We start from the raw sequence: 27,195 nt of genomic DNA on the forward strand, positions 1-27,195 counted from the left end.
AATATTGTTTGTGAGCACAGTAAAAATTGGTTTGTGTTCCATTACGATTTCAAAACCTATTGCCAGAATCACTGACTCAAGAAACTAACCTAGAAACAATTTTAACATACCTTGGGTATGATCCTGGAAGTTACTTATTGCCCTCAACTCCCAGTGGCATCAATGGAAGTTCAGAGCTTTTAGTACCTCCAAAGGTCAAGCTCTGTATTTTTAGTTTACCCCGGCACTGCCTACTTATGCCACAAATCTAGAAAGTCTGAGCACTGTAGCAGCATCCCCTTGTCTGTTCTGGAAAGTGAAGTCTCGGGGAGATGACTCTTCTGCTACTCACAAATAAGCCACAGATAATTACAGTATTATACTGAAAAGGAACTAACTTCTCAAGAAAACACATTCCTGTGGCAAACGCTAGGCTTTTCAGCACATTACAAGCAGCAAACAAGATACTTTATCCAGATACAACAATGAATAGGTCAAACAAGACACAGCGAGACAACTGCAGAGCATAGCGTTGCACTCATATTTACCTGTATTCGTTCTTCACGTGATGGTTTGCTCTCTCCAAACATGTGATTAGATCTGTTAAAAATATTACAACTAGTCATTCCTGACTGCAGAGTATAAAAGTGTAGAGAAAACTGGCTAAACATGAAATTATATTTTAAAAAGTCTCCAGATATTATTTATACATTTACATCTTGATAGTTGACATTTTTATTAGCGGGAATGAAACAGCTATGATATCCTCCCACCTTCCCTTCCCCTCTTGCCCCTGATCTCACACATAAATCAGATTGTCTGCTACCATTAAAAGTAAACTGCACAGTGAGACTATCACATCATCAGGTGTTGATGTTAAATGTTAGTCTTCAACAACCTGATACATCATCACCATGTGATAAATATCTGAGCCTGAGGCCTCTTTTAATAGGACTTTAATGAGAATACGCTAATTTCTGCTCAGATGAGCCCTATCCCGCAAACAGTCCATGTAGGATTTCAATGGCTGCTCTGTGTGCATGCATTACTACTCTACAACTGTCCCTTGTGTTACTCCTGAGGGCATTCTGTGCCAAAAATTTAAAAATTCTGCAGATTTTATTTGTCAAATAAATGTGGAGGCTCCAACATAGCATTGGGGAGCACAGGCCACTGGCTACATGGAGGTGGAAGATCACTGTGCAGCTCTCCCCCGGGTCATGGACTCAGCGGTGAGGCTGCACCGAACCCTGACACAGCGCAAGGACCGGGCCTGCCCAGAAACACCCCAGGGCCTTGCCCCTCTGTACCAGGTGTGGGTGGGCAGGCTCAGCAAAGCAGGATCCAAGTGTGGAGCCACTTAGCGTGGGGGGATCCAGGTGTGGGTTGAGAGGGTTCTGTGTCAGGCAATCTGGATGCAGGCGACTCAGTGGTGATCCGTGTGTGTATGGGTGGGGGGAGGCTCTGGATGCACAGGAGCCTGTTTGGGGGGGGGGGGGAGAAGCGGGGGTTCTGAGTGCAACAGTAATGGGACTCTGCAGGGGGTCCAGGTGAAGGCGGGTGGGGCTCAGCAGGAAGGGGTCTGGATGTAGGGAGGATAGAGCTCAGCAAGGGGATCTGGGTGTGGAGAGCTCGGGGTGGTGGTGATGTCCAGATGCTTGGGGAGTGGGGCGGGGATCCAGGCGCAGCTGGTTGGGGCTCGGTAGGGTAGGGATCTAGGTGGCTCGTTGGGGTGGTCCAGGTGCAGGGCGAGTGGGGCTCGCCAGGGAGGGTCTGTGTGTGAGCAGGTCTGGATGCACAGGGGTTGGGCGGATTGGGGGGCGCAGTTCTCTGTACAGTGATCCCTCCCCCAGCAACTGAGGAGCGATGGGTGCAGGAAGGAGGGCGGGGGGAGTTTGCAGAGCTTCCTATAGTTGGGGGAGAAATCTGGGGGTGGGTCTGACACGGGCCCAGATGCTGTGCAGGGGGAAGAGGAAGTCCCATCCTGCCCAGCCCAGCCAGGACTAGCAGTTGAATAGGAGCAGAATAGGAGCCACCAGCCGGGTCTTCCCAGTCCCGCTCCCCCAGTGATTTCTCTCTGCCGGCTGCTGGGTATCCAAAACTGCTAGGGAGGGTCGCATTACCACTCTTGTAGCTTCCCGTTGCTTTCCCATTAGAAAGTCAAAGTGGGGAAGCAAAGAAATCTGCGGGGGACATAAATTCTGCACATGCGCAGTGGCACAGAATTCCCCCAGGAGTACCTGTGTAGACGCTATTAAAAAGATATATATATCAAAATTATGGTTAAAGTAGCTAAGTTCCCTGGTAATACTGGGCACCCAGAGATTGGGCACCCAGAGATTAGGCTTTATGAATATTAGCAGTATGTTCATCTGTACCCTCAAGTTTTCTCTCTTTAATTCATACAGACATTTGCTTTTTGGACTCATTACTATACCTGGATGATCACTACTGGCATAGGATAACAGAAAGCCCCGTCCGGATACATGGGACCCACTCTCAAAGCGAATAGTTGCTTCATTAGTATCCAAGATGATTTCTTTAGGACCAGGCATCATATTGCCACAGTATGGTCCTAAATGCAGAAAAAATAATAAGATTTCAAAAGCTTTAGATGACATAAATAAAATAGGGACTAGGTAGTCTTGTGATAACTAAGGAATTTCACAGTAAACTCCTCCTCTTGAAGTATGATTACAAATGTTTACTTCAGATGTTTGGATTGAGACCTTTGTGGGTCTGAAACCTGAAGTTTCTGTAACACAAAATGGCAAGAATCCAATCCTGTAAGTACAGTGAAAACTCTGGCATTTAAATTTCTCATAGTTTTTTAGCCTCAAATGGATAATTGATGCTCTTTGGCCTTTGAAGTATAATATTTTTAAACAGCAGTAACCCCATTAAGGAAAGAGTGGAATATTTAAAGGCAATCCAAGGCATCTATGCAGAGTCTACAAGATAACCTATCTAGATACACAGGTCAGGAAACTTTAGCTATGACTGCAACTTAAAAACAAAAAGCATGCATGTTCTTAAAAGAAAACATGTAGCATAAGTAGAACAGTGAAACATGCCAGCACCACTTACAGTATCAAATATTCAAAAACAATTTATTTTTATACCAATCACTGAATCTTTTTCTGTCTCAGTCTTAAAAACATCCTGAAACAAGAAAACCTTGAAGGGATTTTTAAGTAGACAATGCAAGTTTATTTTACAATCTTTAAATAAAAAGGGTAGCCTTCATGCTCTCATTTGAAGCAGATAGGAGTTTTATTGCTGCTAGCTACAATATCCCAGGATACTGTCTGGCACAGCATTTCCCTGTGACAGAGAGGTCAACCTGGAATTATTGGCACCTATTCTATTTTCTTCAGGACCCTCCTCCTTTCCCATAGAGAATGTCTTTGACTTGGACACTGCCCCCTGCTCTTTCCTACTGAAAATAAGTAGGAAGAGTACCAAGAAGTAACTCAGTCTCTGGCCTCCCCTCAACCACAGATGGCCCCATAAACTAGGAGATAGTTTATACCCATTAGTCTTCATTTATGAAGATGTGTAATACTTACTCTCCAGTAAGATGTTGTATATAAGTTCACAAAGAGACTTCTATTAAAAAACATTTGCCCTATAGAGACTATATATTTTTCAAGTCAGCATCTCTCTGCTGGGGGAAATTAGGGTCTGTGTGTCCTGCCGAAGCCCTAAGGAGTCTCTCAACCATGACTATAACCCGTCTGCCTCTCCCTGCCAAGACCATGCCCTTGAAAACAGCATAGTGGTCATTAGCATGTGGTAGAGGAAGACTGGACAGAATTTCCTTTAAAAAACACCAAACCCTACCCATTAATCATCCAGAAGGGAGTCGCTGCTGAATGAAGCAAGGAAATTAAGATTGGTCCCTTTTGGTTATGTAACCGAGAGAACTGCATCAAGTTCAGGGAAAGGGAAGCTGGTAGAAGAAAAGGGTCTAGTATATAAACCAGGACTTTGGAGCCTACACAGCTGATTTGGGACATGTGGAAGATGCAATGGTAATCTCCGCTTTTTGTTTTGTTTGTAAACTAAATTTCTAGTGCTGTTCCTTTGTGACAATGGCCTTAAGAAGATAAAACAATCATGAGGGATGAAAGTTTAAGAGATTTTTTCCTAAAGACCAGGGTTATTCAACCCTATGTGCCTGCAATGGTGGAGGCCATGATCTTTGGGATCCATGAAATCACAGCCACAGAACAAATTCAGTGAGCTACACTTTGCCTGCAGTTCCCCCAAAGATCCCACTCCACAATATTCTCAGGCCAGCCTTGCGCGCAGTGGCACGATCAGAAGTCAGTTATATACAGGACAGGGAGGAAAAAAATTGTTTAAGCTCCCTAAGAAAGACTAAGGCTGGCTCTAGGCTTATAACATATAAGGCAAAATCAGGTATGCACAGCAGTAAAAGAAAAGGAAGCAGCAGTTAGGATTAGAACTGGGCAGAAAATTTCCAGGGTTTGGTGAAAAATACCAATTTGTAAATCCCAACGTGTTTCATGGAAACATGGTGGGTTTGACGAACTTTTGTATCCGAAACCTGTCTGGTGGGTTGCTGGGTAGCATGGGCTTCCAGGGCCAACAGCTTCAAGGCAGCCCTGAATTGGACCTAAACCAAATGTTCAAGTATCAGAATTCTCATCAAACCAGAAATTCCAAGTTTTAGCCAGCTCTAGTTAGAACATTTCTTTTGTGAATGCATGTGCTAAAAATGGCCTATGACTTAGTTAGAGAAGACAAGAATTTCTATAAAATGGTTAAGTTTCCTTTCCCAATTAATTTGTTTATCAAAAAAAAGACAGCATCTGCCATGGTGTCATAATCAAACTAAAATAGAAAATAGACCTGTGTGCTTCAGAAGTGTGATGAGTAGTTTTTCAAAATCTGTCAATTTTACGCTAGGTTTGTCTTTCTAAGGGAGAGACTTGAAAAATGTCTCTGGTGCAGTTATTGGTAATGAAGAACTTTAAAACCTTTTGTATGCTGTTGCATCTCTTCAGAATGATCTGAATGTACAGACTCAATCTCATAGTACCAATATGCTCCCATGTCCACAAACTTCCCAGAGATTCATTAGGGTTGAATTTTGGTGTTAACAACTATGGGCATTAGAGGTGATGGGAAAGGGCTTAATTTTTCATGTTATCCCATGCCTCTATTGTTGCTCTCAATAAAGTGGGTATATATACATTTTTTGGCCTATAGGTTCTTTTTTTATATAGGCAATTATGAGGAGTTTGACTGTATGACAATGTAACTGTTCTATTTCTATCCAATATTTATTATGGTTGGGAATTATCCAGTACAGCACATTACTGATTTGGCTTCCCTGATTATGTTGTTTATTGCATGATAGCACTAGACCCTTTTGCCAAGGACTTCATAGGGTGGCCTGCTTGACTCGGTTTCTTGTGTCCCCAAATAAATTGGATTGCCAATCCACAGTCTTCAAAAGTTTCCCAAGGAGGATGGTCAGTAGTGTTGGGAAGAGAAACTGATTCAAGGTAAGATATTAATTTTGATTGATATAATTTTGCCTAGCTATGAGATTTTTCATTTTGACAAGTTTTCTTAATCTGTTCTAAATTTTCTTAAATACAGAATATAAAATCCTGCTTTTTTTAAAAAAATGTGGTATTTTAATAAGGTGGTCAGTCACCCATTTATATTTTTGCAAGTCAGGGCCCACATCAACGTCCAGAAGTTCAGACTTATTGTACTTTATTTTAAAACCTGAAACTTTACCAAATTTCAGTATTTCTTTTTGCAGTTCAGGTAGCGTGCCAGGAAGGTTTTTTCACATGTAATTGCATATAAAATACGAGTTTGTTTTCTACTTTTATATTATTATTTCTGACCATCTGTGAAGGTTCCATTACCATGGCAAAGAGAAGAGGCAATCTTTCTGACAGGTGTCCATCAACTCTTATTGCAGCCTTCTGATCTGAGAATACAACAGATATCCAATTTTAAAACTTGGGCCATAAACCTTTTAAGGACTGCCAATTCTCTCAAAAGCTTTATCAGCATCTAATGATAAAAACGTGTGAGGTTTTTTGGCTGATTCGGCAAAAAAAAAAAAATTAGGTCAAAAACTCTTGTGAATGTAGTTTGTTAACTGCCTGTTTAACACAAATGCTGTCTGATCTCAGTTAATGTATACAGACCGTATTTTTTTTTCCAAGTCGATTTGCTTGGCAACTTAATTTAACAAAGAGATGGGTGTATATGCCATGCAACTAGATAGGTCTTTACCTGGTTTCGGTATTACTACAATATGTGCTCCTCTCCAGGTAGCAGAGATCTTTTTTCTTTCAATATCTCATTAAAGACATCTGACTGGTTATGCCAGTTGTGCTCTGAAAAATTTGCAAAATTCTGGGGGAAAACTCATCATGGCCTGGAGATTTACCATAACTACTTCTATAATTTCTTCAGGTTCAGTGTCCTCCTCCAGGAGCTCCTGGTCTATTTGATCTATTTTAGGTAGCTTCACATTAATTACATACTCTTTTCTGTTTAGGATGAGCCGGTTCCAAAGCCTAGAGCCTCATGTAAAAATTGGCAAATGCCTCATGTGAGTCTTTGGACCTGTGGCTAGTTCATATGGAGTCACCCACATTGGAGGAATGATTTTTATTATCTTGCATATTTTTTATATTAGCAGGTAGCCTGTCACTTTTGTTACCTTTTTCATAATAGAGTTGTGTAAATCTAGTAGCCTTTTCTTCTGTAGTAGTTTACCTCTAGCTTCTTTTAATAGGGGGAAGGATAGCTCAGTCATTTGAGCATTGGCCTGCTAAACCCAGGGTTGTGAGTTCAGTCCTTGAGGGGGCCACTTAGGAATCTGGGGCAAAATCAGTACTTGGTCCTGCTAGTGAAGGCAGGGGGCTGGACTCAATGACCTTTCAGGGTCCCTTCCAGCTCTATGAGATAGATATCTATTGTATACTTTCCAGAATTTGATTTGATCTATGTTTTAAAGTCATTCTACTTCTCTTAAGAAGTTTGGTGCCTCCTTTTTAAAAAGGATTCTTTGCTTATCCAATGCTACTTTTTATGGTTCTCTCTATCTTCTTTACAAGGTCTCTCTTTTTAAGTTATTTAATTTTTTTTCCTGTAATAGGCTACTTGCTAATAAATTAGTGTTCCTAAATCCACACTCTCCCCCATGCCTCCTTCCAGGTCAGTCATTCTGCTCCCGATTTATTCAGTATCAACTTGATCTCATTCAGTTTGACATGTACGGAGGCCTTTAGATTCACCAGGGACTCGTCTCTCCTCTTTGTCTTTAGCCTTCTCCCCACACTGACCGCTGTGCAGCAGGCTGCTTCTTGCATCTGCCTGCTCAGGCCTCTTGGGTCCCGATGAGTTTGTCTTTGGAAAACAACGTTTTAAATTGCCACTTCTGCATGCCATTGCCATTTATTAAGCAGGGTATTGGGGTGCCCCAGGGGCTTGGATGGAGGTGGCAATGGGCTTGGATTATGTTGGCTCCATCTCAGATCTCAGGACCCAGGCAGATGCTATGTAGGGCTGGCTGGAAAACACAAATTCCATTTCACAAAAGATTTTGATTTTTGACATTTGTTTCCATTCTGCATCAGAATGGAAACAAGACCTTTTGAAAATTTTCATGAAAAAGAGAGACAACCACAGAACACCCAATAGCCTAGTAGTCAGGACACTCACCTGGAAAGTTGGGGGAGCCAGGTTCAAGTCCCTGCTGTGCCTAATGGAAGCTGGCACTTAGGAGTCTGGACTTCCCAGAAAACTTAGTGAAAATTACTATTTTGTCAACTTTCATTTTTAATGAGCATTAAGTAATATGGGATGCCTATAAGCTTCGGAAGAAGTGCTATCACTTTACAAAAGAAAGAAGTTTAACTCCAGTGAGTGCTTCCAGAAGTTTATTAAAACAATAAAAGGAGAACAATTCTGTATTTAAAAGCTGGAGGGTACTTGGGGAGCCCCAGGGAAACAGTGTCATAATAAAAAGTAATCATATTTAAAAAAAATTCTTTCCCCTGATTTCATATGTTGAAAATCTGATGTAGTAAGAGCATTGCTTGCATGCCCTACACTTAATATCCCTTGTACTTCTCCTTTGGTCAGAGCTAATCAAAGAAATGGAGGTGTGACAGATTATAATTCTTCACACTGCATTATTAAAGCAAAGAGCAATAAAGCACAATGTAAATCTGTTGGGATCTGAAATAGAGGGTATTTAATAAAATAAAGGCAGAGATCTTTTGGTTCATAACAATCTTGCTAAGACTGAAACTTTGGAAAGATACTGAAGCCAAGCTGTTAATGCTTTTCTTTGAATCAAGACTATTTAGAAACTGCTCAATTTGATGTTCAATGAAAGCTTGTCCAGACAATTTACTAGATTACCTGAAATACCGGAAACAATACTACATTCATGAGTTTCCTGTGATGGGAAAAAGTACCTGTCACACCTATAGTTACACAAGACATTTAATAATGATGATAATAAAACTAGTGGGATGAGTCCTCTTGAGACGTAATGACAGGTATGAGAATCTTCAAAATAGATTTAAGGAAACCCAGTTCTAACAAATACAGGGACTAGTCATCACAGGTTCCCATATATATAAAAAAAATACTCACTTATAAAATTTGTCTAATACTACTTAGTAGCAGAATGTGCGGAGGAGAAAGCATTTTCCAATAGCTTTTCTGCAATCAGTTTTGCAGCCAGTTTGGTGACTGGCTATAAAATATGCAAGAACAAGTTACCTGGATTAACTACCCAAATCACTGCTAGCCACTCAGCAGATTTAACAGCCACCCATGAAGGACCAAATCTGACTCCTATTGACTTCAATGGGAAAAGTATCTATCCTTCAATCACCCTCCTTTCTCAAAAAGGCTTGAAGGTTATTTCACAAAATAAATAAAAATACGCCCAAGCAATCTAGGGGGAAGGGACGAGAAGCAGGGAAGAATGGAAGATTGAGTTGGGGGGCAAGAGCTGGAAGATGACAGAAAAGAATTGAAATATGGCCACTAAATTTATTTTCTATCAATCTTTAAAAAAAAAAAAAAAAAGGATTGTTACAAGCTGGGCAAACAAGTCAGCGTGACAATTATTTTAGTCTTCCCTGGACCAGTGGTCCACATAGTTAATTTTGTTTTTACATCAGCAGCTAACTAGTAGAAACATCAGTAGCTATTATTTAAAAGGTCATTTTTCTTTTACGAGGCTCTGATCCTGCAGTAAGCTTCATGCAGGCAATGTCTGTCGAAAGCCCCATTGAATTAAGGGTCTGCTCTCGGAGCGTTCATTGCAAGAGCAGGGCCTTATTCTTAATTTCTTGATGTTTTAGTCCACCTCGCTCTGTGATTAAATGTGCCTTTGGCTATAAAGCTGTGCCTCTGAGAAAAGGATGTGTCTTGCTTCTCTGGTAGGCAGCATGTGCATGACTATGTTAATATTTAAATGACTGGCTGACAAAGGTAAGCGGTTTTAGTGAAACTGAAGTCAGATTAGCTTTGTCATCTGATGATTAATAAAATTAATTTTAAACCATTCTAGTGCCCACATGCACAGTTGTCAGAGATTTTTGCTCGCTGTGGCGCCCCCTTGAGTGCTGTGTTCATGCACTGGTATATTAGATGCCGCTGACCCTATGTCCTCTCAGTTCCTTCTTGCCAACAACTCTTGACAGAGGGGCAGGAGGGCAGGTAATGTAATGGACATGAGCAACACATCTCGAAGAACAACACTTATGAAAAGGTAGGTAACCGGTTTTTCTTCTTCGAGTGCTTGCACATGTCAATTCCAGTCTAGGTGACTCACAAGCAGTATCCTCGGAGGTGGGCTGAGTTCACAGTCTAGCGGCTTGCAGCACTGCACTACCGAACCCAGCATCGTCCCGGGCCTGCTGGATAAGTGCATAATGGGACAAACGTGTGAATGGACGACCAGATGGCCGCCCTACAGATGTCCTGGATAGGCACGTGGGCTAGAAAGCTGCTGAAGAGGCTTACACCCTGGTTGAGTGGGCGGTGACAATCGCCGGATGGGGCACCTTTGCCTGATCGTAGCAGCAGCAAATGCAGGCAGTGATCCAAGAAGAAATCCTCTGAGCAGACACTGGATGACCTTTCATTCTGTTGGCCACCGCAACGAACAATTGCGTCGACTTGCAGAATGGCTTGGTCCTTTCAGTGTAGAAGGCTAGTGCCCATCTGACGTCTAGGGAATGCAACATACGCTCCTCCTCCTCTGACTTATGTGGCTTTGGGGGGGGGGGGGGGAGGGAGAAAGACAGGTAAATAAATATCCTGGCCTGTATGAAACTGTGAGACTACCTTGGGCAGGAAAGCTGGGTGTGGCCCAGGCTGGACCGTGTCTTTGTAAAAGACCATATAGGGCGGTTCCAAGGTAGTGCCCTAATCTCAGAGATGCGACAGGAGGATGTTATTGCAACCAGACCTTCCAGGAAAGAAGGAGAGAACAGGGAGCCAGAGATTCGAAAGGGGGTGCCGTGAGCAGCGACTGCACAAGGTTCAGGTACCATGGAGGAACGGGATCCCTGATGTGCGGGTAGAGACACTCAAGGCCCTTGAGGAGCCTGGCAGTCATGTCCTAGGCAAAAACTGTCATACCCTCAAGTGGCAGATAAAAGGCTGAGATAGAAGAAAGGGACCTGCAGGGTGTAGCCAAAAGATATTATGTCGGGCACCCAACGGTCCGAGGTCAGTTGCGACCAGGCCGACTGGGGGTGCAGGCGGCTGAGAAAAGAGCAGGGGGGTGGATCCTGGGAAGTGACTGGGGCACCATCCTCGGGCACATCCTCAAAATGCCCACTTCTGGCTTCCTTGGCATCTGGAAGAACCAGGCTTAACACAGGAACGGGAAGATGAAGGGTGAAACCATTTTAAATCCTTTGTCTCTGCCCTTCTTCCTGTAGGAGCTGGACCGAGGGACACCCCATGACCTCGACAGAGGTGGTGGGGGACGGAATGGCTTTCTAGCCTGCTGAGGGATGTGTAGGCCCAGGAGTCTTTAAGGCTGTGGAGCCGTGCATCGGTCAGCTCTGAAAAGAGCCCTGCTCCCACAAACAGGAGGTCCTGGAGGGTAGTCTGCATCTCCTGGGACAGCCTGGAGGACTGTAACCAAGAGCTGCGCCTCATGACCATTGCAGAGGCGACTACCCTGGCCACCGAGTCCGTAGTGTCCCAGGCTATCTGGAGGGCATCTCTCGCCATCGCTTTGCCCTCTTCCACCAAGATGGCGAAAGAGGTCGTTGGATTCCTCTGCTAGCTCTTTGACCTCCAAGTTCAGGTTGGCAACCACCCTTTAGAACAGGACTGGATGGTCCTTGAAGTCATCGGGAGGGGCTGCTCATTTGCGAGAGGCCGGTCACCACTTCATCTGGAGACGACGAAGACGACTGCACCGCAGGGGGAGGGGCTGCTTTCCCATGCTCATCTGGGGACAGCTCCTTGGGCATCAGGGCCCGCTGTGTCTCCCTGCATCAGATTTGGCACCATGCTCCGACTCTGGTGTCGGCTGTGCCGGGGCAGTTTGTCCGATGGGCCTGAGGTATATATGATACTTTTAAAATGCGTTAGGTTCCTTATACCTGCAGAGCTTACTGGGATTGTAGAGAACTACCAGTAACAACTGAGTGGGAGGGACTTGAGAGAAGTGGCATATTTACAATTAGAATGTTGGTCAGTAGTGATTTAAAACAATGATTTATTGACCTCTTTAGCATTGGAGAATCAAGAGCCACCAGGTTACAGAAGTGCAGGATTTATTTTACAACTACATTAAGCTTCTTTTAAATGTTCAGCCATTTAAAAAGTGAGATTGTAAATATCAAAGTACAATGGTTTCATACCCAGCTTTATTAAAGCTCAAGAAAAGCACTGAGGATGAAGAGTATTAAAATGTCCATTTTTTAATGGCGTTGAAAGGCAGGGTTTAGTAGTTCACCATAAGCAATTTTCAGTTTATATATAGTTTTCAAGAATTATTAAAACCAAAATGATCTATGTTAGTCTATAAAATCTGTCGCGTGCTACAAATTTAAATATTACTTATATTTAGGGTTTTTGTTGTTTAACTCCTAGAGTCAGACTTATTAAAGGAGAAACAGGGAAAAAAAAAAAAATCAATCACATAATATAAACCCACTCATTTATATAGAACAGTAGTTTCCTTTAGGCTATGGAACATCAATAGTTCAAAAATGAACTGGTGCATTCCCTGCTTTAGTACTTTAGTCCCAACAAAAGATAATAATTATGGAGTCTGAATCATGATTTACTTATAAGGTTAACGTATGAGGGACATACATATATGGGGGCAGTTATCGTTTTTGCCATTGGGGAATTGTAGTTGTACTAAGGGGAAATTTACCTGGAAGCCTTAGATGTATTTTGTAAAATACTTTGTTTCTGACGGATTCTCTACACTATATACCCGCTCTTCCAATTTTTGTAGTATCCAGGTGTTCTACTCTGTTGATTAAAAGAAATAATTTAATAAACTTCTCTTTGGGGCTTGTCATCTTATTATTGCATGCATCATGAAAACACACTAGCTTTGCTCACCAGAACCGTGGACCATATTTTGTACATTCAGACTTCCTTCATATGTTAAGTATCAGTATTCATATGTTGGCATTTTTAGTGCATATCAAAGCTTGTTGGATTCTCTGTTTTAAATGTTCAACAATTACAAAAATGACATTTTAAAATATTGGTCTTAAATTACTCTTATTAAATGTGTTTTCACTATTTACAGAATCACTGATTATTATACATGCAAAAAAAGAAATCCCTGAAGCCAACATCTTATATACTTGGAAGGAAGGAAACATCGCCTAGGGGTAGAAGTACATGATGGGGAGGGATGCAGAGAAGAGACCTGGACTCAGGGCTCAGAAACAGCCGATACTTGATTTAAAGCTAAGTACCAGTGTAACAAGACATTGCCCATCCTGGGCTCTTGGAGTGGGATGGGAGGTGCAGCACTTTCAAAAACACACAAGTGACTCAGAACTGGAGAACAAGTAACCTTGAAAGTCAGGGAGACTTACAATCTTTTGGGGTCTACTTAATTATTCTTAATATATGGGATTGGCAATACTGGATTTTTCAAAATTTCTTAAGTGCCTTTGGAGCGTAAGTCTCACCAACTTTCGTAGGAACAGGTGAATTACCATACTGAATCAGACCCTAAGTCCATCTAGTCCAGCATCTTTTCTCCAACAGTGGCCAGCCCCAGATATCTCAGAGGACAGTTTTAGAAGCTCACAACATCCAGATGACTTTCAAAAGCATTTATGCTCCTAAATTACTTAGGAGCTTTAGAAAATCCAATCCCAATGACTGCCAATCCCAATGACTCAAAAACAACAAGACAGACCCTGAAAAATCATGAGACTAAAAACAACCCCCCCCATACATTATTACATTCTGGTTTAGTTTTATTTTCCCTTTCCACCCCTCCAAGCCTTTAAGCTTGAAAATATGTTGCTTTTCTTCCTAACCATTAGAACTAGATACTGCCATTAAAAAAAAAAAAAAAAATAGTAAACAAATTCTCATATTCACTTGACTCTAGGAGCCCAGGCATTAAGGAAAAAAAAACAATTATCATGAGCCTCATGATAAAAAAAAAACAAAAACAAACAAACAAACAAAAAAAAAACAAGAGTTGGGAACACTCTCTCACCCTACTCAATTAAGAAAAATCTCAGCAATAATTACAAAAGCAATAAGTTCTTTGGAGGCAGCAACTGCCTTTTTGTTAGATTTGTACACAGATTAGGCCCTTTGGTTTTACCATAAAATAAATAATATTAACATGACCACCTATGTATGATAGAGTCTCCAATTACTATTTCTCAAATACAATAGAATTCCATACACTTTTTGCTCAAATTTCCATTAAAAAATAAATACTTATTTTAGGGCAGAAACCAAGCATGGAAAATTTCAGCCTGAAATGTGAAAGTTTCAAAATGTTAAATATGAGTTTTGAATGAAAACCCAAAGAAAAGCTTAAGCTACAGACTACAGAAGTGCTGCTATTTCTGCTATAATATTCTATCAACAGAATGCCTTGTTTTTATCCATAAAAATGAAGACAAAAAAAGTCAAAGAACTGACTTATTTTGGAATCTATTTTAATGGTCTAAAGCAAGACCCTTTATTGGCAAAAAACATCACCTTTTATCTGTATATTATATAGAAAGTTGGTGCTGTACCTGCAATACCTTGCACCATTGAAAATAAGGATATTTTAAGCCATATTACCTACATTAATGGAAATGTTCTGATTCAAACATAGGGAAAAAAGGGGGGGAAGGGGCTTTGCACTTACTCTAAGGGTTTGTCTACATACAAGTTGCCCCAGTTTAAGTAAAGGTGTGATTTTATACCAATTTAACCAGGTGCAAACAGCTGTATACTTGAGTTTGTACCCATAACTTTACTGATGCAAGCCTCACGAATATAAGCCAGATTTAAATTGATTTAAGAGCGTCCACACGGAGAGTTTCACTGTTTTAACCAAATAGATATAAAATCAAACTTTTAGTTAAACTGGTGCAACTCTATTTAGCACAGGGTTAACCCTCTTTATTCCTTTCTGAATATCTTTTAAAAGTACAAGTAGTAAGATAAGCATTCAAAAAAAACACAACAACCAAACACACAAACAAAAAAACCACACAAACTTAACGATTCAATGAGCTGTGCACACTGTAAACACCAAAAATGGTGCCTACAAAACTCACAGCATGCTTACTCAGGTACAGGGTGGATAAAAATCAATGATTAAAAAAAAAAAAAAAATCAGATTTTTTTTTAAAATTGGATTTTTTTGATAAAATGCTTTTTGAGGAAAAAAATTAAAACTATCTTTAGATAGGTTAAGACACATTATAGCTCAAAAGATATCTCATAATGTAATAGGGATTATAAATTCTAATTCTAAATAGAAGACAATATATTCCTGTAATGTTTAAGAAAAGTTTTGTAAATAAGTTCCAATAGTCCATGGATTAGGGACCCAATCTTATGGGGCTCCAGTATAGATTATTTAGGTTAATCTTTCTGTCTACCCAATGGGACTCAGTGCGCAGTCTAGAAGATACCATCAGAGATGCTTAGTTTTGCCTTCTCAGACTGTGGATATGTCTCTCCAGAGACAACATGCTTGTTAACATTAAAAATATAAATATAAATATAAATAGAGGTGAGAAATAATAGACCTCAACTCTATTGTCCCTCTGCAAATTTGTGTACATAGAGTCAATCCCTTACCTCTCTCTACAAGTACATAGTTTCAAAAAGTTCAATGAATAGAAGCTTGGTGGGGGAGGAATAGATCTGGACAAGGAGAAGAAGTCTGGAGATAAATGTGAGAAAGGAGGAACAGGCAGTAGAAACAAAAGTGTTGCCCGAATAAAACATCATCATGAGAAGTGTTCCTTCTCCGGAGGAAACTGCGCTGAAGAGGATGAAAGGAACATACAGGATCTTCAGGTTGATAAACTTTTTTATTTCATACTTCTTTCTTAAGGACTGCCTATCTTCCTTCTGGACTATTCTTGAATTCTCATGTTTGAGCAAAAAAATATAGTTGTTACTATACAGTACTATCATTTTAGATGCAGTTGTGATCAAAAATAAATAGCTGAAATAGGCAGATCTTCCTGTTACAATTTCACATTTAAAGTAGTACTGAGTGTCAGTGAATGCAATGAGATACTAAATAATAATTAAATAATTGCATTGACTTATTTTGTTAAGGAGAATCCATCCTCAACATACAGGATTCTGAAGACTATCTACCTTCAAGATCACCATCATTTTCTATAGTTTGAGTTATCTGCCAATGATAGTGTTTCAGTCACATCATGTATGTCGCATAGCCACAGTATATCACCTATAGCAAAAAGGAAAAAAAAATAAAAATAAAAAAATCATCATCCAGAAACAACCATAGAAAAGTTTGTGATAAGAATCAGCAGATTACAAAAAGAGGTAATTGATGAAAAAATTGCCTGTTTTTTTATGCAACAAACTCTCCTTTCCATACAATTGAGAGCCCGCACTTCATTAACATGGTTCGGTCAGTAACACCAGGATACAGTCCACCCAACAGAGCAGATGTCCTAGGCAAATTGATAGATAAAGTGTGTCAACGAGAAATTGGGCAGCGTGCAAAAGGTCTAGAGCAGAGGTGGGCAAACTACGGCCTGCAGGCCACATCCGGCCTGCGGGACTCTCCTGCCCGGCCCCTGAGCTCCTGGGTCAGGAGATTAGCCCCTGCCCCCTTCCCTGCTGTTCCCCATCTCCTGCAGCCTCAGCTCACTGCACCGTTGGCGCAATGCTCTGGGCAGTGCAGCTGCGGAGCCGTGGCCTGACCTGGTGCTCTGTGCTGCGTGGTGGTGTGGCTGGCTCCAGCTGGGCGGCATGGCTGCCTGTCCTGGTGCTCTGGACTGCGCAGTTGTAGCACCGCCAGCCACCAGTGCTCTAGGCAGCGTGGTAAGAGGGCAAGGAGCAGGGGGGGTTGGATAGAGGGCAGGGAAGTTTGGGGTGGTGGTCAGGGGGCGGGGGTGTGGATAGGAGTTGGGGCAGTCAGAGGGCAGGGATCAGGGGGATTGAATGGGGGCAGGGGTCCCGGGGAGGAGGGGGGGTGGATGGGGTGGCGGGGGCAGTCAGAGGTAGGGTTTCCGGGGGTGGTCAGGGAGAACAGGTGGTTGGATGGGGCAGAGATCCGGGGGGGGGGGTGGGGGGCAGTCAGGAATGAGAGAAGGGGTTGGATGGGATGGCAGGGGGCAGTCAGGGGCGGAGGGTCCAGGGCAGTCAGGGAGGGGTGGATGGGGTAGGAGTCCCAGGGGGGCCATCAGGGGGCGAGAAGCAGGGGGGTGGGGTCGAATAAGGGGCAGGGGCCAGGCCATGTCTGGCTGTTTGGGGAGGCACAGCCTCCCTAACCGGCCCTCCATACAATTTCGGAAACCCGGTGTGGCCCTCAGGCCAAAAAGTTTGCCCGCCCCTGGTCTAGAGGGTGAAATTGTTAACCTGAGTCTTGATGGGTGGAGCAATGTCCACAATGATCCTGTTGTATGTGCTTGTGTGACAACAGAAGAAGGGAATGTCTTCCTTACAGAAACAATTGATACATCAGGAAATGAACACACAGCAGAATACTTACAAGAAGTAGCCGTAAAAGCTGTAACAAACTGTCAAAACAAATTCAAATGTCTAGGACACAGCTTGGTCACAGACAATGCTGCAAATGTATCCAAGATAAGAAGAAATTATTTAGAAGAGAATCCCAAGCTAACAACATACGGTTGCAGTGCTCATTTGATGCATCTCCTATCCAAAGACTTCAGTGTTCCAGAAATAAAGGCTAATGCTGTTGAAATTGAAAATTACTTCCGTAACAACCACTTTGTAGCAGCTGCTCTGAAAAAAGCGGGAGGAACCAAGCTAACTCTCCCACAAAATGTGCGATGGCTCTCAGTAGTGGATTGTTTTGAGCACTGTATCAAAAACTAGCCTAATCTGATGACAGTTTGTGAATAAAATCGTGAAGAAAAAAAAATAGATGGCACTGTCACAGCTAAAGTTCTCAACATTGGGTTTAAGAGAAATGTTGAACACATGCTAAGTACCCTGAAGCCTATTTCTGTAGCCTTGAACAAAATGCAGGGAAATAGCTGTTTTATTGCTGATGCTGTTGAAAATTGGAAGGAATTGAGTGAGACCTTAAAAAAGGAAATATGCAATGACAGAATTAAATTACAAGCATTAACAAAAAACTGAATGGGACAAGCACTATCTCCAACTCATTTTCTTGCAATTATTCTCAATACTTGGTACCAGGGTCAATCCTTAACTGCTGAAGAAGAGGAGTTGGCTATGACATGGACATCCAGCAATCATCCCTCCATAATGTCAACTATAATAAATTTCAGCGCTAAGGATGAACCATTCAAGTAATATATGTTTGCTGATGTTTTAAACAAAGTTACACCAGTGAACTGGTGGAAGTCACTTAAGCACTTGGATTCAGATACTGTTGAAGTGATAATCTCATTTTTAACAGCAGTAGCTTCTTCTGCCAGTGTAGCAAGAATATTTTCTTCCTTTGGACTAATTCATTCCAAATTGAGAAATCGTTTGGGACCTGAAAAAGCAGGAAAGCTTGTTTTTCTTTTCCAGAGTATGAACAAACAGGAAAATGAAGGTGAAGACGACTGAGTTAGCTGCAGAAGCCAATATTTTAAGTTTCTCACGTTGACCTGGCTGACATAGTTGATTTAATTTTTGTTTGCCCCCCCCCCCAAAAAGTCATTTAACTATTTTAGATCAAACAATTTTAACAAAAACAAACCTGATTTTAAAAAACTAATGTTTAACTAAATTCAAAAATTCATACGTTTTGTTAAAATATTATGTTTGCTGTTGAAGAAAAAAAATCCAGAATACATAACATTGTTGTTTTAGTTAAATAAAACAATTTAAATGTCTGTCTGGTGATGTTTTCCTTCTAATACAGCATGGCAAGAAAATCCTCCAAATATTAATCACTAACCTGTTGAACTGGAGATATTTATGAAGTCATTGGGCAGTAAACTATCTACTTAAAATTACCTTTGGTACATGAAATAACCATTCATTTTCTGATATAGCTGTAAAACTAATCTGAAAAGTTTTCAAAATAAATAACTTTAAAAATGTATAGTTTACACCTTCTAAAAATGAAACCTACATCTGTCTCTGAGTTGTGAAGAATATGTATTAAGGTTATAACAACCAACAAGAATTTACTTTTATGTAGAAATCCATGATTAAATTGAGTCTTCCCCACAAGTGATTTAAATCAAATCCACCCTGCTCAGATATGAGTGAAAGCTGCTGACTGTGCAGCTGGTTACTGAGAATGTAAATTATATGAGCAATTATGTAATTAGAAAAAGGATGTGGGAATAGTTAAAGTTACTATATGGTAATTTATTGCATAATGCTCAACTCTTCTGTGTCCATGGACTGAAAAACTCTGCAAAACTGAGCCTCCTGGAGTCATGTTTTTGGCTGATGCTTTTCCCCCCCCCCCTCTTTTCTTTTCTTTATTTTTTTTGGGGGGGGGGGGGGGAGGGCGAGGGCAGAGGCACAGGAGGTTAGAACTTTATCCAGTATTTAAATCTTATTCTCCACCTCTAAAATATGTACATATTCCCCCCCCCCCCTTTCTCATTAAAATCTTTTGATTATAAGTCAAGGCTATACCAAAGAAAAATTATTCAGAAATACAATAATCAAATAGCTGGATGTATGTTACTGGTAACCAAGTTACAGGTGATTTTGTTTTAAAGTGTATTTTAGATAAAAAGGGGGAAATTAATCAGATTAATATTTTTAAAGAAGGGACAATATTTGAGTAAGGGAGTTTGGTGCTCCTATGTCAGGAATAGCTGGGAGCCAGACTCCATCCCCATTACAGCCTCCTTTCATCTCATGTGAGGGGAGGGCGGTGGGATGGCTGAGACATGGTTAGAGATTATGTGGAAATGATTAAGGAACAATGATGACCTGCCCTGTACAATTTGTTGCTGGGTACTCCCAGATACTTTAAGTGAATAAAATTGCAGAAATAACCTGATCAACCCTTCCCACCATCACATCATAAATATTTTCACAGTGTCTCATGATCAGCATTTATGCAAGTGTTGGATATGAACATATCACTCTTGACACTTCGGGAAGACTTTCTATTTTAAAAAACAATAACTCATCCATGAAGGGCGATAATTATCTTTATCTCCATTTGTGATAAATCTTATTGCACCAGATGAATTATAGCTCTATTACACACATGAATGAAAGGCAATCATCATTCTTTACTCTCAAGATATCTTGTTTCAGAGTAACAGCCGTGTTAGTCTGTATCCGCAAAAAGAAGAACAGGAGTACTTGTGGCACCTTAGAGACTAACAAATTTATTAGAGCATAAGCTTTCGTGGACTACAGCCCACTTCTTCGGATGCATATAGAATGGAACATATATTGAGGAGATATATATACACACATACAGAGAGCATAAACAGGTGGGAGTTGTCTTACCAACTCTGAGAGGCCAATTAATTAAGAGAAAAAAAACTTTTGAAGTGATAATCAAGCTAGCCGAGTACAGACAGTTTGATAATAAGTGTGAGAGTACTTACAAGGGGAGATAGAGTCCATGTTTGTAATGGCTCAGCCATTCCCAGTCCTTATTCAAACCGGAGTGGATTGTGTCTAGTTTGCATATCAACAGAAAACCTTCAAAAACAGACTCCAACGAGAGACTGCTGAGCTAGAATTGATATGCAAACTAGACACAATCAACTCCGGTTTGAATAAGGACTGGGAATGGCTGAGCCATTACAAACATTGAATCTATCTCCCCTTGTAAGTATTCTCACACTTCTTAACTGTCTGTACTGGGCTAGCTTGATTATCACTTTAAAAGTTTTTTTTTTTTTCTCTTAATTAATTGGCCTCTCAGAGTTGGTAAGACAACTCCCACCTGTTTATGCTCTCTGTATGTGTGTGTATCTATATCTATATCTATATATCCTCAATATATGTTCCATTCTATATGCATCCGAAGAAGTGGGCTGTAGTCCACGAAAGCTTATGCTCTAATAAATTTGTTAGTCTCTAAGGTGCCACAAGATATCTTGTGAATCTATAACTCCAGAGATTCACACACTTCACTGAGACAAGCACCACGCTAGGCTCACCTTGAAAAACAGCAACCATTCCAAGTAGAATTTATCTAACTCTCCCTCTCCCTTCTACTCCAATGGTTTTCAACCTTTTTTCATTTGTGGACCCCTAAAAAAATTTTAAATGGAGGCGCAGACCCCTTTGGAAATCTTAAACATCGTCTGCAGACCCCCCCAAGGGTCCATGGATCACAGGTTGAAAACCACTGCTCTACTCCAAACCATCAGTAATTTCTAATGTTGCACATACTGGTGAGGAAACAGTACAGATAAAATAAGGATTGTTGGTTGAAGAATTATGTAAAATTTTATCTAATAATAAGAGCTTATATGTGTAGTATCTGTTCATTCTAGTTACACACACCTTCATCGGAATAAAAAGCAGTGACTTTTGTAAGTGGTCACACTGACATGAAAGGTAATTTACCTCCTACAGGATGAACGGGTGCAAAGGTTCAACATCAACTACAGTTTTGAAAAGTTGATATGGGGGAGGCATGGGGTATCCTCAGAGAGGATCCTAGCTCTTCTGAATAAGCAGTTTTAATGTATCCTGAATAGATACGTAACAACTTAACTTCTAGTCCAGTTATTTTACCTCAGTGAAAGCTGGCCAAGCATTTGCCATTTCTGCTTTCATGAAAGTTTGGGTACTAAAGCTTACGAGGTAGCAAAATCTATTGTTAATTAAGGTTTGTTCCAGTCCTAACTCCTTCTCTAGTTCAGTCTTTCCTTCCTAAGTCCCCTGCCAACTGCAGGCTCCCCTGGGCGCCTTCTCCTAGCTTCAGGCTTTCCTTTACCACAATGCAGTAAAAATGTACCCTACCTAGCCACAGGTATGAGAGCCTTTGAGACTTATTGCAGAGCGATCAGTTACAATTGGTATCTCAGTTCTGTTTAGTGACGTAGCGAAGCATTTCATTTTAATTGTATTGCTGCTATACACAACCAGGATGTAGCAGAGAAATAGCAGAGACTGATCAGTTAGCATTTGCAATGCCTAACCCTTTATGCTTTCAATCTAAAGTTCATAATTGATAAATTTCACATATTTGGGGCAAAAACTGTCAGTGAACATGCTAGTACTTGTTGCACATTCACTTTGGCCAGGCAGTTGTATAGTATGTACAGAATGGTCATATTTCTATGTTTCTTACAATATGTGAGACACCAACCACTTTACACGCTAGAGAACAGAATACTCTAGTATGCAGGAAGATTTTTCTGATAAGGAAACAAGGTAACAATTCCCATACTTTTTCTCTGATCACAATCAATTAAAACCCACAATCTTTTAACAATTTATGATCTTACCCATTTTTCATACATACCATGTATTGTTGAAGAGCTAAGAATGGTAAGGTAGTTAGATTCACATTTTTGGGATTCAATATCTAAGTCTCCAATTTTTAAGATCAGTCGTTTTCCCTGAGGTATTTGAATTTTCTTTTCACAAACTGTGTAGTTGGGGTAAGTCCCAGGATAGTTCTTGGATGCCAGAGTGCCACTGTCTTGATACACCACCATGTGTCCACATCCATCCCCTGTTTGCAGTGGAAGAGGTGAGAGAGAAAAAAAGAAAAAACAACATATATAAGGCTTCAATAGTCACTCACCAGTTTCAAAAATAAAGCATTTTATTTTGTATTACTCCTCCTCAGCTTAGTCACCATTATAACAGAAGTCCTTGTAAATTTAAAATTGATGGAGTCATAGCATCTTTCTTTTAAAACAAGAAGGGGGCATGGGGGAGAATGTGATTGCTGGGTATCAAGATACCAAGATCTGTAGAAACTACTGTTTCAAGTTTGAAGGAATCACATACAGATGAATTTATTCTGATTTTCTATTTTAGGGCCAAATCCTGCTGAGAATGCGAGCACATAATGTAGCATCTGGCTATCATGATTTCGCCAACAATATTTTTCTCCCAGTTACCACTGCACATTTCAGAGAAATACAATACACAGTATTGCTGGGGGAGAAGAAAGTTGGACTGTATGTGAAAGCACAGAGAATTTAACCCCACACTACACCATCACTATTATAGTCAAGTTTATTCTCTTCTCTCCTCTTATCCAATGTGCACACAGAAAACACACAGCCTGAGTGGGCAATGGAGCAAAGGCACTACAGGATGGTTTAGAGCAACTGATGGTGCACAACTGTCAGTTACAGCATTAGGTATGACAACTGGAAAGTTCAAATGAAAATTCAAGCCACCTCTGTTAGAATGGGCAGGACAGAGATTGAATAGAGGAAGCATTAGTTGAAAGAAAAGAAGCATCGGTATAGAAAAGAGACTCAGATTACTAAGGAAGCAATACACTGTGTGAATAAGAGTAAGTGTACCGGTAGTTTGAAGTTTATATTTTTAAAAGCCTTAAGCACCCTCTGGGTTTCACAGTGAAATCAGTGGACCTTCTTGAGTAAGTAAAGTTACTCACATGCCTAAGGGCTTGCAGGGTCAGGTCCTCAGATTTTAAGCTCTTGGGGGCACAGATTGTCACAAAAGATAAAGACTAAGTTCCTCCTCTATCTTGGTGGGTCCTGTGCTTATTGGCAGATTTTCTTGCCTCAGAGATTCACCATGTGGGTTGGGGAACAGCCCAGAGACTTTCCCCTCTGGGAGAACCCACAGTCCAGGTCAATTGGGAGGTTTGGGGGGAACCCGGGCCCGTCTTCTACTCCGGGTTCCAGCCCAGGGCCCTGTGGACTGCAGCTGTCTATAGTGCCTCCTGTAACAGCTGCATGACAGCTACAACTCCCTGGGCTACTTCCCCATGACCTCCTCCAAACACCTTCCTTATTCTCACCACAAGACCTTCCTCCTGGTGTCTGATAACACTTGCGCTCCTCAGTCCTCCAGCAGCACACCCTCTCAGCTCCTTGCGCCTCTTGCTCCCAACTCCTCACACTCCCCCCACAAACTGAAGTGAGCTCCTTTTTAAAACCCAGGTGCCCTGATTAGCCTGCCTTAATTGATTCTAGAAGCTTCTTCTTAATTGGCTCCAGGTGTCCTAATTAGCCTGCCTGCCTTAACTGGTTCTAGCAGGTTCCTGATTACTCTAGTGCAGCCCCTGCTCTGGTCACTCAGGGAACAGAAAACTACTCATCCAGTGCCAGTATATTTGCCCTCTACCCGACTCCTGTACCCCACTGGTCTGGGTCTGTCACACTTTGTATCTAGTACAGTATTTTTCACATTATCAGTGCTAAAATGACGACTACTACTATCACTGTTAACAAACAAACAATAATTATTCAGAATGGCTGGGGATTCTCGCACTGTAATTATCCAGAAGTTTAAATTGGGTTACTTTGGTCAAACAGTCATGCCCCTTTGTTTTAAACTACTAGAGAAAAATACTTAACTCATTTGGGTGAAATGGTAAATAAAAATGAAGCGCTGGTGAAGGTGTGATATGTTGGCAACAAAAAAGGTGATATAATTTGCAAAGACAAGCTCCAACCTGTCAAACTTTTACACAATACTGTATAATTACAGTGTCATCATTCAATGCATCACACACACACTGTTCACAGAAAGCAGCACTTATTTTAAAGCTTTATTATCATTACTAGCTTGTGTTGTTTGGAAAAAGATGAACAGAAAATGAAAATTCAGACTCCTACCACTATAAAACCAAATTCCATTAAAATGCAATTCTAATCCCTACTGTTCACACTATTGGAAAAAACACACACTAAAAAGTCCCTTTGTTATCGTGGCTCTATTTACTTTTGATGTTACAGGCAAATGGTAAGGATAAACAACAATTGAGGTTTTTGAGCAGGTTGTTGCCGTTAGTGGTGCTACCCCTGCCTAGCAATAATAAATATAGCTATCACTCGGTAGCAACATCTATTGGTAAGCACAGCCTTGTCTAGAAGCAGAAGTTGCACTGATGTAGAATTTATTAGTACAATCAAAAAAGCTATTTTGGAAGAGAACATTCACACTATATGTCATTTAGAACAGTCATATTACAATGCTTGTGTCCACACAGCAGCACACTGTTACGGATAAAGGTGCGATGCACTGTGGGTAGATATCCCAGTGTCCTCCATTACAGTTACCAAGATATAGTTAAATATTGACTTGAACCTGGCTTCATGCACATAAATCCATTGGCAGAATCAGATGATTGGTATGCAGCTAGTCCTCAGTGAGGTGTATTGCCATTATCAGATTTGAAATAATTTGGTTTTAATTAGATTTGACCATTTAAATTCATTTCATATGTGTGCAAAAATAATCACTTAATGTTAAACCCATGTATTTCTATAGATCATGTGCTTAAGGTTATCTTAGTGTTCAATACACATGCCAGTGCACCTAAAGAATGTCAATATACCCCAGAGCCAGGAATTGTCAAAATTCCATTGGTTTAGTTAGTGGAGATTTTAAGTTCTGACTGCTGAAAAGCTCTGGGATTCTGTTTCCCTTTTCTTTGTTTCTTTAAAAATAAAAAATAAAACAAAACAAAAATTGAGGAAATTAAATGCAAAAAATTGAACAAATACAACTTAATGTTGTGGAGCACAAATCACTAAAACTCAAGAAACATAAAAGGTCCCAATAACATCAAATTGTTGTTGGCTCTACTGGGTTACATTCTGATCTGTGTTATACTGCAGTAAATCAGAGGGCCTCTGTGGTGAAAAATGCACTAGGCAATCTGAGGAGAAGGAAAACATACCACAGCGATGCAAGGTATTGGCAACTCCACTTTATCTTTGGCTCTAGAACCAACAGAACTCAGAAAGCAAGGGCCAGGAGACAATGGGACTTCACCAATTCATTAAATCTCCTAGACAGTTTCTCTTCGCAGGACTTGTCATGGTTACTGGACTAGCTGCACCTCTGACCTCTTTCTTGTGTATTTGAATCCACCCTTTCAGGTCTCTGGCTTCATGTCTTGACCTATCCTGGGTGAAATTCCACAATTTTCTCTCTCTCTCTCTCTGAGTGGGCTCTGGGATACAGTTCCTGGTGTATCAACTGTGCTTATCCGCAAGTCTAACTGAGTTCAGCCCCCATGGTCCTTTTCTTTGGGAGTCTGGGACAAATGGTTTAGATCATGCTCAGACAGCTATCTTAAACTATTGTTTATTTTCACAGTAGGAACAAACATTTAGAGAAAAAGGATTTTAAAAACAGGAGTCTACCCATGTCTATCTTACTTATATGGTTATCATACCCGGACGGTAAACTAAGCAGGCCTAATGTCTTCGGAGATGCTCATTGTTGGACAGTGAATGGGATGGCCTGTGCTCTGGGGTGGCACCAAGCAATCTCTTTGTCAGGTGCTTGGCTGGCAGGCTCTTGTTCATGTTTTCAGCGTCTAACTGATCACCATATGTGCAGTTGGGAAACTATTTTCCCCCAGGTCCGACTGGCAGCAACCTTGTTTTTTCCCCCACCTTCCTCTGTGGCGTGTGGGTGCAGGTCACTTGCCAAAATTAACTGGGTGTCTCTCACTTAATCATTTCTATGCCATTGCAGGAGCTTCTGCCACTGGTGCATCTTGGTCCTGCTTATTCTCTGCCTGTAGCACATTAGTCTAGTCTCTCGTGGGCTGCAATACTTGGATTCAGTTGTGGTGGTGGTGAAAACCTTGAAAATGTGACAAAGAGCACCTGAAATACTCAGAAACCAGAAGACAGAGAACCTAAAACTAGAGCTGGTCAAAAATTGGGGGTTTCTGCACAAAGTTTACACAAAAACAACGAAATGTTGTACTTGTATAAGTTGTAAAATTTTGATCTTCAGTGGAAATATTTCAGCAAAACACCAAAATCTGCTTTGGAAATGCTGCTTCTTTGCTCACGGGAGTTGTAGTTGGTGTCTCTTGCTCACAATCTCCTCTGTAAGCCAGGCTCCCTGCTTGGACTGCATTTCCTATAGTGTTCCTGGTCTCCCCTCTTGGAGAGGAAAGGCAACTCATCATGGGAGACCCTGGCCCTATGGCATTATGGGAGATATCCATCTGGGAAGCCCATTGGAGGAGAATAGGGATATGATGCAACCAAACTACAACTCCCATGAAGTTCCACAGCAGCAAAATATTTAAGCTTTTGGGCATTGGGTTTTTTTTAAAATGAAAATTTGACATTTTCTGTGGAAAGTAGATACAGTCTGAAAAAAAATGTTTTTCAAAGGGAAATTGTTTTTTCAAGAAGTTTTGATGAAAATTTGAGTAGCCCCACACAAACCATTTTATTTAAATCTCATGATTGTCATTGCTAACCATCATGCAAAATGGGCCATTACTTTGACAGAACCTTGCATTCCCATGCTGCCAACTATTACAACCTGGCCCAGTACTATTCTATGGTCACCAGCCTGTTGTGAGATGACTCAGTCATTGGCTCCCATATACTTCCAAGCTATCTGGGTCTG

General features: G+C 40.9%; 1 protein-coding gene across 1 annotated transcript in view; it reads right to left on the reverse strand.

The window, feature by feature from the left end:
* The window catches only part of DCBLD1 (discoidin, CUB and LCCL domain containing 1), a 73,892-nt gene that overhangs the window by 25,374 nt on the left and 21,323 nt on the right, over positions 1 to 27,195 (reverse strand). Inside the window, exons 2-4 of the mRNA XM_054024131.1 lie at positions 22,121 to 22,333; positions 2,417 to 2,554; positions 528 to 579 (exon numbers count right to left, since the gene is read on the reverse strand). Of these exons, the coding sequence (XP_053880106.1) occupies positions 528 to 579; positions 2,417 to 2,554; positions 22,121 to 22,333 (403 nt within the window). The remainder of the gene's footprint in view (positions 1 to 527; positions 580 to 2,416; positions 2,555 to 22,120; positions 22,334 to 27,195) is intronic.

This window comes from Malaclemys terrapin, chromosome 3 (assembly GCF_027887155.1).
Source record: "Malaclemys terrapin pileata isolate rMalTer1 chromosome 3, rMalTer1.hap1, whole genome shotgun sequence".
Classification (NCBI taxonomy): domain Eukaryota; kingdom Metazoa; phylum Chordata; order Testudines; family Emydidae; genus Malaclemys; species Malaclemys terrapin.